This window comes from Saprolegnia parasitica (genome assembly GCF_000151545.1).
Source record: "Saprolegnia parasitica CBS 223.65 unplaced genomic scaffold supercont2.110, whole genome shotgun sequence".
NCBI classification, from domain to species: domain Eukaryota; phylum Oomycota; class Saprolegniomycetes; order Saprolegniales; family Saprolegniaceae; genus Saprolegnia; species Saprolegnia parasitica.
In genome coordinates, this window is record NW_012156504.1 from 40,359 (window position 1) to 52,217 (window position 11,859).

General features: G+C 57.5%; 6 protein-coding genes across 6 annotated transcripts; 1 reads left to right on the plus strand and 5 right to left on the minus strand.

The window, feature by feature from the left end:
• Positions 1–1,424: 1,424 nt before the first annotated feature.
• On the minus strand, positions 1,425–2,398 carry SPRG_13877 (TKL protein kinase). Its single transcript, XM_012352906.1, has 2 exons — positions 2,181–2,398; positions 1,425–2,127 (listed from the first exon to the last, which is right to left on the minus strand). Exons 1-2 carry the CDS (start codon positions 2,339–2,341, stop codon positions 1,497–1,499), a joined length of 792 nt encoding a protein of 263 aa, XP_012208296.1. The 5' UTR covers positions 2,342–2,398; the 3' UTR covers positions 1,425–1,496.
• An 826-nt stretch (positions 2,399–3,224) lies between these two features.
• Positions 3,225–4,421, plus strand: SPRG_13878 (hypothetical protein; the record flags this gene model as incomplete). The annotated part of the gene is made up of 1 exon (XM_012352907.1): positions 3,225–4,421. Exon 1 carries the CDS (start codon positions 3,270–3,272, stop codon positions 4,419–4,421), a length of 1,152 nt encoding a protein of 383 aa, XP_012208297.1. The 5' UTR covers positions 3,225–3,269.
• Positions 4,422–4,671: 250 nt separating this feature from the next.
• SPRG_13879 (hypothetical protein) lies at positions 4,672–5,922 on the minus strand (the record flags this gene model as incomplete). The annotated part of the gene is made up of 1 exon (XM_012352908.1): positions 4,672–5,922. The coding sequence occupies one exon, from the start codon at positions 5,920–5,922 to the stop codon at positions 4,672–4,674; it is 1,251 nt and encodes a 416-aa protein (XP_012208298.1).
• Positions 5,923–7,265: 1,343 nt separating this feature from the next.
• SPRG_21357 (hypothetical protein) lies at positions 7,266–7,829 on the minus strand (the record flags this gene model as incomplete). The annotated part of the gene is made up of 1 exon (XM_012352926.1): positions 7,266–7,829. One exon carries the CDS (start codon positions 7,827–7,829, stop codon positions 7,266–7,268), a length of 564 nt encoding a protein of 187 aa, XP_012208316.1.
• A 1,462-nt stretch (positions 7,830–9,291) lies between these two features.
• Positions 9,292–10,243, minus strand: SPRG_13880 (hypothetical protein; the record flags this gene model as incomplete). The annotated part of the gene is made up of 2 exons (XM_012352909.1): positions 9,292–9,303; positions 9,326–10,243. The coding sequence occupies 2 exons, from the start codon at positions 10,241–10,243 to the stop codon at positions 9,292–9,294; spliced, it is 930 nt and encodes a 309-aa protein (XP_012208299.1).
• A 626-nt stretch (positions 10,244–10,869) lies between these two features.
• Positions 10,870–11,717, minus strand: SPRG_13881 (hypothetical protein; the record flags this gene model as incomplete). The annotated part of the gene is made up of 2 exons (XM_012352910.1): positions 10,922–11,717; positions 10,870–10,893 (listed from the first exon to the last, which is right to left on the minus strand). Exons 1-2 carry the CDS (start codon positions 11,693–11,695, stop codon positions 10,870–10,872), a joined length of 798 nt encoding a protein of 265 aa, XP_012208300.1. The 5' UTR covers positions 11,696–11,717.
• Positions 11,718–11,859: the final 142 nt, after the last annotated feature.

Consider the following 11,859-nt stretch of genomic DNA (forward strand, 5'->3'; position numbering starts at 1 on the left):
AAGCAACAACAACAACAACAACAACAACAACAACAACAACAACAACAACAACAGCAACAGCAACAGCAACAGCAACAGCAGCGTCAACAACAACAACAGCAACAACAGCAGCAATATCGCTCCGCTCCCCGTGACGCCGCCACCGCGACTGCCGCCGACGCCGACCGTGCTCCCTACGATCGAGCCGGCCACAGGCGCGCGACGAAAGCCTTGCATCGTCGCTGGGTGCCTTCGACGCGCGCACGCACGACAACGCTGCGTGCGGCACGGCGGCGGGCGTCTCTGTGCTGTGCCCGAGTGCACGAGCCATGCGCGGACCGGTGGCGTCTGTTGTCGCCACGCGCAGGCACTCTCGCTAACCGACACCAAGAGCCTCGTCTTGTGGCCGCGGCCAAGTCTCGGGCTCGGTAGCCCCGTCACCGTCGTCGACGTCGCCGCGTCATTATTGTGCGTGGACCACGGTAGCCATGCCTCGCTCGACTGGCTCGGAACCTTCGAGTCGTCGTCGTCGTCATTTGGGCTCGTGGATCCGATGACCGACATTGGTTCCATGATTCTGCCAGACTTGGAGCTCGAGCTACTGGACTTTACCAGCACGACGACATAGAAAAAAGGGTGTTTGGCTAGTCGTCATAGTTACTAGTATACTAGTATTGTAGTTGTTTTGTCTATATAGATAGAATATGGTCTTGCTAGCTGGTCAAACTGTGGTTGCTGCATCGACGCAAGTGACGTTTCATTAGTACGCTGCAATCTGTAGTTGGCCGACCTTGTTGTTGTTGAAGTGGGTCGTCGTCTATTACTACGGATAAAACCACGCTAAATAGAATTGTCGTACTTTCTTAGTTGTGTCAGTTGAGGAACTGGATCTAGGCCCGCGGAGGCAGAAGCGCGTCCGCGGGACAAGGTGCTGGCGCGGCCACTCGTGTTGGGTGAGGAGCCGGAGAAGCCGACGAAGAGCAGGCTGCTTCGCCTCCACGTATGCAGTACTGCTGCCATTTCTCCAGGACCTGGATCATCATGGCCGTGCATGGATGATGATCGACGTCAAGAGCGTCTTTCATTGCATGCATGCTGTCTCTATATCAGAGTATACGTTATTTAAGTTCTCTCCATGCTTGAGCAGAAAGAATTCGCAGACGTAGAGACGAGCCATCGACTTTCTCGTCGCGTTCACGTGCTTTCGGGCCGAGACCGCGGGTCGTCGTCGGCTTGGTCCATTGATACATTGATAATTTATGCATGTACGTTGCTTCCAACCTACCGAGCTAAAACACACGGGTACGTCATTGTTTTTTTATACTTGGCCGTGCGCGCCCGGTGCCTCGGCGCCGCCCGCGCTTGGACGTGGGGTTAGGGTAGGGTAGGGTTGGTATGTCGAGGCATTTCTGGCTTGCTAGAGCAGAAATTAAACAATACATGACGTGGCATCCTACTCTATCAACTTTATATAAACGAATCTCCTCTTCTTTTGTCGAGATGCAACGACGAACGATTCAGGCGATACTCGATTCATCGTCGAGCTGCTTGCGCAGGCACAGAACCACGTCGGCCGCGGACGGACGCGCTGTCGGATCAAACGCCAAGCAAGACAGCGCGAGGCGCTTGTACCACTCGGCACAGTTGGCGCGGAGCTCGGGGCGGCGGGTGCCGGCGCGGACGTCGTTGAGCACCGCAAACGAGTTCATCGTTGTGTTTGTAAACGGCCGCTTGAGCGTATCCAGCTCGGCGAGAATGACGCCAAGCGAGTAAATGTCGGCCGACGGTTGGAGCGTCGCGCCCACATCGAGCGCTTCGGGGGCCGTCCAGAACGGCGGGCCGGCCGTCGTCCACAGCGCCTCGGTGCGAGGTCCCGCGATGCCGCCATGGGCCAGCTTGACGCCTTTTGTGGTGCTCAAGAGGACGTTGGCCGACTTGATTGCGCCGTGCACCAAGTCAATGCTATGAAAGTACTCGAGTGCTTGGGCGATTCCATATGCGATCTGGAGCTTGACGAAAAACGAGATCGTGGATGACGTCTTGAGCGCCATATCGAGGTGGGCGCGGAGGTTGCCCAAGTCCATGTACTCGAGCACAAGTTGTGTCTCGTTGTGGGCCAAGATGCGTACGACGTGCGGACTCGAGCATCTAAAAACACGGGTCAGCGCGACGACTCCAAGCAGCGGCGACGAAGTACGTACTCGATGAGGCGGCGGACGTCGCGCGGGCCAAGCGTGTGGAGCTCCTTGACGGCCACGACTTGGTCGCGGAAGATACCCTTGTAGACGGTCCCATCGACGCCGTGGCCGAGGACTGCGTCGCGCTGGACGTTAACGTCATCGTCGTTCAGTGGGCAGGCCATTGGTAAATGACCCGACGACTGACTGCAGCGGGCTGAAACAGGCGGCGGCGGCGTGGCCAATCCGCGGCGAGGTGCGCTGCTGCACCGAAATGATATCAGTGCGTACACTGTATTGCCACTGTACTGTAACTGCACATCTTGCATGAAATATGCATTTTGGGAGGTTTTCGGTGCTCGGCAAGTGTCGCCATCCGACGCGCGGCCGATCCGACGCCTGACGACGTGCAATGTTATATACTATCACACATGAACGGGCCGACGCTACGCCCAAGCACGAACGTCTCGGCTTGTACAGGCGCTGCTGCATTAACAACATGCAAGGCAAGAGCAAAGCTACTCGATTCCAAGTCGGTGGGCGATCGGCTCGTTGTCGTCATCATTCTTTGAGGCCGTTGCAACTGGCCCACCCATCATAGCGTCGACCATACAGTAATACTACAAAAGTACCACCTTGATAGCGGCATCCATGCTCTCGTCGGCGAGGTTTCACTGGTGCCGGTGACTTGATCTCTCTGATCAAGTAGCAACCATGCGTTGTGCGCTGACACCCCGCGATACGTCGTCATGTGACTTGCCGACTGCGTCTCCCACGCCCACCCCGTTCCTACTCATGGTTCCTACCATCGATCCACGACATCAGTTTCTGCAGGCGGTGCCAGAGCGCTTTTGAACCGCAGAGTTGCGCACGGCTGTGAGAAATATCGAACGCTGCCCATCGCGGTACATCTTGCACAGCACACGCCGACACTTCGAATTTTGGGCCACCGAATTCACATAAGGCTTCCAGAAGGCTCCCAGCACCTCCCGCCTTCAAGCGTGCGAAACCGTCGAGATGGCCTTTCCAGATTGCCTTTCTAGATTGCCTTTCAACGTCCAATAATGAGACGGTTTCGGGAAAGGCCGTCGAAAAGTTGAGTGGCAACAGCCAATGGCGGTGATGCCAGACGCACGCCACGCTAAGCGCCGCCGATGCGACCACGTCGCGCTGCACGTCTTGCTCGACTCAACCCTTCTCGTGCAGCTCATCCAGCCGTACCAAGACGGTCTCTTCAGCGAGCTCCGCCCACGCTACGCCGAGTGGCGACTCCTCGCCTTGCGCCACACCACCTTTGCGTACGCGATTGGCCCGATTCCCGCGCGCTTCCGCGAGGACTTTGCCGCCAAGCGGCCGCTCGACACGCTCTGCATCGACAGCATTGGCGATGACCGCTTCGTGCTCCACGTCGCGATCCGCGAGGGCAATTTGCCGATCGTGCGCCGGTGCGCCATCAATGCGCCGTCCCTGCTCACGCCCGCTGCCATTGCGTGTGCGAGCATGCACGGGCGCCTCGAGATTGTCCAGTACCTCCACACAGTGCATGGCTGCGCGCCGACGCAGCCCTCGCTTGATATGTCTGCCACGCACGGCCATCTCGCGATCGTGGCCTACCTCACCGAGTATACCGCGTGCACGGCGACGGTCCATGCACTCGACGGCGCCGCGGCCAACGGCCACTTGGACGTCGTGGCGTACTTGGATCGCATCCGCGGTGAAGGCGCGAGCACGCGTGCCATGGACAGAGCTGCGGCCAACGGTCACCTCGACGTTGTCGCATATCTGCATGTCCATCGCGTCGAAGGCTGCACGCGGGACGCCATGGACGAGGCTGCGATCGCGGGCCACCTCGACGTCGTACAGTTCCTCCACGAGCACCGACGTGAAGGCTGCTCTGTCGATGCGCTCGACGGCGCGGCGGCGCGCGGCCATCTCGAAGTCGTCCAGTTCCTCCATGACAACCGGCATGAAGGCTGCACGCAAGACGCCATGCACGCCGCGTGCGCGCATGGCCACTTGGACGTACTTGAGTTTCTGCATGAGAACCGTGACGAAGGCTGCTCGGTCGAAGCCATGGACAGTGCTGCGACCTTTGGCCATCTCGACGTGGTCCAGTTTCTGCATGTCCATCGACGGGAAGGGTGCTCTGCGATGGCGTGGCGCGGCGCGTTTGAACGGGGGCATATCCCGGTACTGCAGTTTCTCTGGCGATGGTATCGACCGCAGTGTAGAGTTGCCGATGCCCACGAGCTCGGGTGGTGTTAGAGCAATGTGTTGGAGCGTACTACAAGTATAAAATGCTACCCGTTGCACATGTGGTATAATGATCTACGATTGACGTCGCCCTCGTCGGTGCTTTGTGTCCCAAAGCTCTAAAGATGCACGCTGCGAATTGAAGGATGCCAAGGCAAAATGTCGGAAATCAAATGTCGCAATTGGATAGGATATCAAGGACATAAACGTCGTATCATTAGGCAACATGAAGATGATGCACGCTACGCAGAGACCGAGAGATTTAGTAGTTGTCATCGTGCGAGCCCGAAGACGAAGGGCACGGCGGCTTGGTGTGCGGGTGCTTGGTGTGCGGATGCTTGGTATGCGGATGCTTGGTAGGTGCCTCTGTCGGCGCATCGCTGGGCTCGTCGGTCGGCTCGTCTGAAGGCACATCCGTAGGTTCATCGCTGGGCTCATCGCTGGGCTCATCGCTAGGTTCATCCGTAGGCTCGTCACTGGGCTCACCACTGGGCTCTTCTGTCAGCTCGTCGGTGGGCTCATCACTAGGCTCGTCAGTCGGCTCGTCACTGGGTTCGTCGGTGGACTTAGCACTGGGCTCGTCATCGGGGGCGTCGGTGGACTCATCCGTAGGGGCCTCGGTAGGGTACTCTGTCGGCTCGTCTGTCGGGACCTCCGTCGGTAGCTCGGAAGGCACCTCCGTCGTGGCATTGGGGGTTGGCTTGGGGTGCTTCGTGTGCGGGTGCTTGGTACGCGGACGCTTCGTGCATGGACGCTTCGTGTGCGGGCGACTCGTCGGGTCATCGGTCGGCTCATCGGTCGGCTCGTCCGAGGGCTCGTCAGAAGGGTACTCGGTCGGCTCGTCGGTCAGCTCGTCGGTCGGTTCATCGGTCGGCTCGTCGGTCGGCTCATCGGTCGGCTCGTCGGTCGGCTCGTCGGTCGGCTCATCGGTCGGCTCGTCGGTCGGCTCGTCCGAGGGCTCATCGGTCGGCTCATCGGTCGGCTCGTCCGAGGGCTCGTCGGTGGGCACTTCGGTCTCGTCGCCCGCGGGGTCCTCGGTCGGATACGCCGTTGGCGAGTCCGTCGCGTTGCCGCCGTTGAGGCACGCGGCTTTGGTCGGGTTCTCGCTCGTAAAGATTGCAGTCGCAAACCACTTGCCGCTCGTCGGCGACTTCTTGACGCCAAAGCCGACGTGGTTGTAGCCGCGGTTGAGAATGTTGGCGCGGTGGCCCGCCGAGTTCATCCAGCTCGTCGTCATCGTCTTGGCGCTGCCTTCGTAGTCGTACAACGTGTTTTCGCCGCAAGCGACGTTGCCGATGGCCTTGCAGCGCTCGTCAAAGCCGTTGTGGTCAATGTTGTCAATGCCAATCTCATAGTCGACATGGCTCGCGCTGAGTGCGTTGAGCTGCGTGTCGAGGCACGTGAACGGCGCGAGGCCATTCTGCGTGCGCTGCGCGTTGTGTTCCATGAAGAGGTCCTGGACGACGTCGCCGGCCGCGAGCACCGCGAGCGCAAGAATGAGCTGCACTTGCATGACAAATGAAATTGGAAAATGAGTCCAGGCTCGTGGTCGACCATGATGAGAGCGATGTCGGCCTTTCCCACTTTGCACATGGCGGCGAGGCACGTCGTTGGCCGTTCGTACGCGCTGGCGGCGCTTCGAAACCAGCTTGCGTCGTCATGGAAGAGTGTCCTAATGCAAATAGCGTCGTCGTGCATCCAACAGATGACGTGTCGTCACGACGTTGGATGCAGCTGTAGGTCACGGACCAATGACGTGGCGTCGCGTGCGCTCAGGGATGTTGAATGCTGTACATGTACTGTACCGCCCTCGAATCTGTTTGCAAACGAACCCGCAAAATGAAAAAACTGGACGGTATGATACGTATACCAGCGCTTTTGTCGAGAAGTCGCATCAAACAGACTTGTTTTCCAGAAGTTCGTAGCAGAAAAATCTCGTTTCCAAAATGCATGGTTCCAATCGCTTGTTTCGACGTCGAACCATGCTTGCAATACGCTTCAATACCGCATGCGTCATCTGGATGTACCGTGCCGAACATTCCCTACGTTGTGGAAAATCCTACAAAAATCGTAGAGAGTACCGACGGAAGTGCGCAATCTGGCACGTCGATTGCACATTTATTTCCGCTTGACGCACATCCATTTCCGTTCACCGCGCTATATTTTACAGCGACCGAACTTCGTCCGAACATTGAACTGCATAATTTCTAACGACAAATTATAACCATTCTGGGTTCTTTTCGCACCAGGGTCGGCGCGGCCCTGCGGGCCTACCCGCCTCCACCTGGGCGACCCATCGATAATGAATTCTTCTTACGTGAAAGACCGGGGCTCGCTCCTTGCCAAGGCACGGCCTGCACAAAAGCCAACACGCCACCTCCGCTACGCTGCGGTGCGCAGGCTTTTCTGGGCCGATGCTCTGTCGTCGCTCGCAGCATTGTGGTCCGAGATGTTATACAACGTTACGTTTATTGCGCGGTGGAGTGTGCGAGCGACGTAAGAAATAGTTCGGTAGACAGCAAAATATTGTGCGGTGACCGGAAATAAATGTGCGTTGAACGGAAATAAAAGTGCAATCGACGTGCCAGATTGAGCACACACGGTAAGTACTCGTAGACTTTGAAAAAACAGCAAGAAGATAGCAATCCGAGTACGCCCGCTGGCGCTGGTATCCAGCAGCTATTTTGGTGACCAACATTGAAGCTCGCATTCAACCACTTGCATGATACTACAGTAGTACCAGTAGGAATGATTGCCAACGAGGACCTCGTTGGCCAATCAAACGCTAACGTCAAAAACACATGTTTTATACACCACGCCAAAAGTGATAGCTCAGGGAATACGAAGTACCCTTTGCTACTCGGTGGTGCGCAGCGCTCGCTGGAGTGTTGATGGAGGGTGCGTCTTGTGGTGGTGGTGGTGGTGGTGGTGCTTTGTCGTTGCAATGCTGGTGCCAACAACAGCTTCGGCAGCGCTTTGGACGCAACTCGCCTCCTTGTGGGGGTTGGCACTGGCAAAAAGCGCGGTGGCAAACCACTTGCCGGTCGTGCTCGACTGCTTGACGCCAAAGCCCGCATGGGTGTAGTTGGCGTTGAGGATGTTGAGGCGGTGGGGCGGCGATGCCATCCAGCTCTCGGTCATTGCGCTACCGTCGTCGACGTAGTCGAAGAGCGTGTTTTCGCCACACAAGACTCGGTTGCTCACACCCAAACAGCGCGCGTCAAAGCCATCGTGGTTGAGTGCGCCTAGACTCACTTCGTAGTCGGCGTGGCCTTGGCTGAGCGTATTGAGCTGGCTATCGAGACACGCAAACTCGGGAATGCCGTAGTGCTTCCGGGCGACGTTGTGGGCGTCGAAAAGATCCTGCACGATATCGCCAGCGACAAGCGTACTCCAGAAAAGGACAAATGCTGCGTACATGGCCAATGTGAAAATGCTTCGCCCATCAGCTCGTTCTCGGAGATGGAATAGAGACTTGCAGTCTGGAGGAGATAGGTCCTGCTATGCTGGGTGATGTTCGTGTGCTGGACATGAGATTCCGAAATAGGTGCGTTTTAGTGGCTAAAAGCACCTCTTTGGGTGCGCATTGAAGTGCAAACTTTAAATCCGGTGCGTTTCGATGCCTCACGACGCAGGGGGCAAAGCAATCGAAGCCGTGTGCAACCTTTAGTGCAATAGCATTGACGGGCGCATGGCCCAACGTTCTGGCAAGTGCATTCTCCTTCGAACGATGCGCGTTTCGAGAGGCCCCTTTGACGTCATCATCGCTTTCTGTGCATGTAAGCAAGCTTGATGCAAGGTTGCTAAGATCTTCACTGAGTGAACAGTCGTTCAGGCATGCGGCTACTTGTATGGCACACCGCATGAGGCCTATCTGAGGACTAGTACATACGCCGATTGTTGGTGAGGGCTTCACGGGATGGATCTCTCAGTGCGCAGCTCACTCCCAACGACCAAGTGCTGGAGCCAACTCCCACGCATTCAGGCGTAGCACTACGTATGCGAAGTCTTTTGAGTTTGTTTTTGCAGATTTGATTGGCTTAAGCTAGCAGAGCTCGTCTATTGATGGAAGATACTGTGCGTTCGCGGGTAGCTAGTGTAGACGTCTACAGCGTAGCAGACAGCAAGCGTACAAACTGTTCAGACAATTCTTTCGGAGGCTCATCGGTGCTGTGTCTTGGCCATGGTCAATACTTTACCTCGTTTTGTCGTATGCCAAGGTATTAACTTGATGTATTAACTTGATGTACTAACTGGAGATGCTCAAACGTTAACAAAACATGTAAATGGCGACGTTTCTTTGGAATTTAAAAGCATAAACGCAATAGGCAACGAGTCGCACGGTCAGCGGTCGCACCAAGTGCCTCGACCACATGGGGTTCGACGTCGTCAGGAAACTTATCCAGGACGAACGGAACGTCGTGGATCATGGCGAGCGCGCGCAAAATCGAGCGCGTGTCCTCTGCACTGTCGACCCGCCGCGTGCGCCGTCCGTTCTGCGACTTGATCGTCTCAAAGGTCAGCTCGTGGACGTGGCGGCCCGCGGCGACGAGCTCCATGAGGATGTGCAGCAGCTCCTGCAGCTTCATTCGGTTGTGGGCGGGTGAGACATCCAGCGACGTTAGCTGCGGTACGCGCGATGCGGCAGCCAGCACCGCCGCGACACCATCGCGGCGCATGGCGTGTTCGTTCAGACTAAGGTGTGTCAAATGGACACACGCAATGGCAAGCGCCTCCATGAGCTGTACTGCGACGTCGGCCGACGCCATCGCACTTTTTTCAAGGGCAAGCGAAATGAGCGCCGGGACCGTCGACAAGCCAGCGATGAGTGCATCGACACCGTCGGCCGGCAGCCCGTGGACCTTGAGCGACTGGAGTTGTGCTAGCATTGGTGCTGCGGCCGGGCAGATCGCGACTCTGCCAAAGACGCTGCAGCCAAAGTGTTCAAGCTTTGTTGGGCCCACGGCGATGGCGAGGTGCTCGATCGTCGCGTCGTCGACGTGGGGGTCGTGGAAGCGGGCGTTCCATTCGAGTCGTTCCATAGACGACGGGAGCGTGCGCCCGCGAAAGTCCATGAGGTTGGCGACACGGTGGAGCGCGAGATTGTTGAGCGACGTGTTGGCTTGAAGCGCGTCACAGAATGCAATTCCCGCAGCGTCGTCCATGTGCGCGATATCGCGCAGGTTCAGCATCGTCGTTGGGGCTCTCGAGAGCCAGGACGCCAGATAATGCCCGAGCCGCGGTGTCGCATGGGCGCCCTCTAGAAAGAGCATTATCTGCTCGACGCGCGGGTGGGCGACGGCCGCCAGCAGATCGCTGAGCTCGACGAGCTCGTCGTCATTGATGTTGTTGCGGAGAGCCACGACATTGACCAAAATCTCGCGCAAGCACGGGCACTCTTGCAAGAGGAGGTTCGCGATCGTTTGGCCTTGGCCGTTGATCATGAGGGTGTCGTCGAAAGAAAGGTCAATGTAGCTCAGCGCGGGCCCGATGCTCGGGACAAGCTGGGCCAACGGCGCCGCTTCGTAGATCGGGCATTCAATGTCGATACGCAAGCGCAGCGACAGCGTCTTCACCAGCATCGGCAGAACCTCGGGCGGCACGTTCGTCTCGGTGAGCACCAGGTGGGGCCAGTCGCTGTAGACGCAAGACGTTGCCAAGGCTCTGACGCTGACAAAGGCTTCGAGCGCCGGCGTCCAGAGCGAGCGGGGCACCGCGTCGAGAAAGGCTGTAAAGTCAACACTCATGTAGAAGGACGTGGCAATTGCCTCGATCACATGCGGGAGGAGGAGCCCGGCCGGCGGCGTCGCACGGCCCTTCTTCGTGCCAGGCATGCTCGGAAAGTGCACTTGTCAGAAATTGGGTGACCATCTCGAACATGATTGGTGGAATATCGTGGAAAATCCACCCATCAAACCGGTCCACTCCATGGTGATGATGGGATATGATGGGATTCCCTTAATGCACAAACCACGTATTCGACGCTACTAGTAATACCAGTGTCTTTTGTGCTATAGCAGACTATTATAGCAAGGGTGTGGAGATCGCAACCGAATAAAACTGTGGCGCTACCTCGTTATTGTTTGTGGGTCTGTCGATCGAGTGCACCGTGCAGTCCTTAGTCGCCACCGCCTTTCTCTTTGGAAACTCGAATTGTAGCTAGTGTAGGCGGCTCAGATAGCAACCAAAGGGTACCGGTATACCATCGATGGCGATATCAATGCAGTCTACCCGTACTAGCAGCTCTGTGCTAAACGTTGGTTGTCAAGTCGCTCGCTTGCCGTGAGCACAGTCCTCTGTCGCGGTATGAAAATATTCACGTCAGCTATTCACGTCGTCATAGTATCGTTGGTCCGAGGGAACATGTAATATCAACTTGATATGTGCTTAGTTACTTGAATGTTAAAAAACAAATGCAATCGACAACGGTCCGCACGGTCGGCGGTCGCACCGAGCGCCTCTACCACATGGGGCTCGACGTCGGCTGGAAATCGATCCAGGACAAACGGAACGTCGTGGATCATGGCGAGTGCGCGCAAGACAGCGCGCTTATGCTCTTTGTCGTCGCCGAGTGGCGAGCGGTCTCCATTGATGGTTATTTGTCGCATCGCCGTCTTCAAGTGGAGCTCCCGGGCGTGGCGGCCCGCAGCGACGAGCTCCATGAGAATGTACAGCAGATTTGGCAGCGCCATGGCATTGAAGCGTGGCGACACATCCAGCCACGTCAGCTGCGGCAAGCGCAGTGCGCCAGTCAGCACGGCCGCGACGCCATCGTGGTACATGGCGTGTTCTTTCAACTGGAGGCGACTCAGACGCGTGCACGAGGTCGCAAGCGCCGCCATGAGCTGCACCGCCGCGTCATCCTTGGCAATCGCGCAGTGCTCAAGCCCCAGCGTGGTGAGCGCCGGGACCGTCGACAAGCCAGCGATGAGTGCCTCGACGCCGGCGGCCGGCAGCGCGTGGACTTCGAGGCACGTCAGTTGGGCTAGCATCGGTGCGGCGGCCATGCACTGCGCAAGTTTGCCAAAGACGCTGCAGCCAAAGTGATGTAGCTTTGTTGGGCCCACGGCCATAGCCAGGTGGTTGATCGTTGCATCATCGACGTTGGGGTCGTGGAAGCATGCGTTCCATTCGAAATGCCGCAAGGATGTCGGAAGCGTGCGGCCGCGGAAGCCCATGAGGTTGTCAACACGACTGAGCACAAGCGTGTCAAGCGTCGTGTTGGCTTGAAGCGCGTCACAGAATGCCATCGCCGCGTCGTCGTCCATGTGGGCGACGTCGACCATGTCCAGACTCGTTGTCGGTGCAGTCGAAAGCCACGCTGCCAGAAAATGCCCGAGCCGCGGGGTCGCACGGACGTCCTGCAGATCGATCGTGAGTCGCTCGACGCGCGGGTGGGCGACGGCCGCGAGCAAATTGCTAAGCTCAATGCGCTCATCGTCGCCGTCGT

What these genes read in the sequence shown, in the direction of transcription:
- SPRG_13877 (XM_012352906.1), bottom strand. Translation starts at nt 2,341, where the DNA reads ATGGCCTGCCCACTGAACGACGATGACGTTAACGTCCAGCGCGACGCA. An exon ending in GACGTCCGCCGCCTCATCGA is followed by an intron (nt 2,128 to 2,180) that starts GTACGTACTTCG and finishes CCGTGTTTTTAG; the next exon opens with ATGCTCGAGTCCGCACGTCG.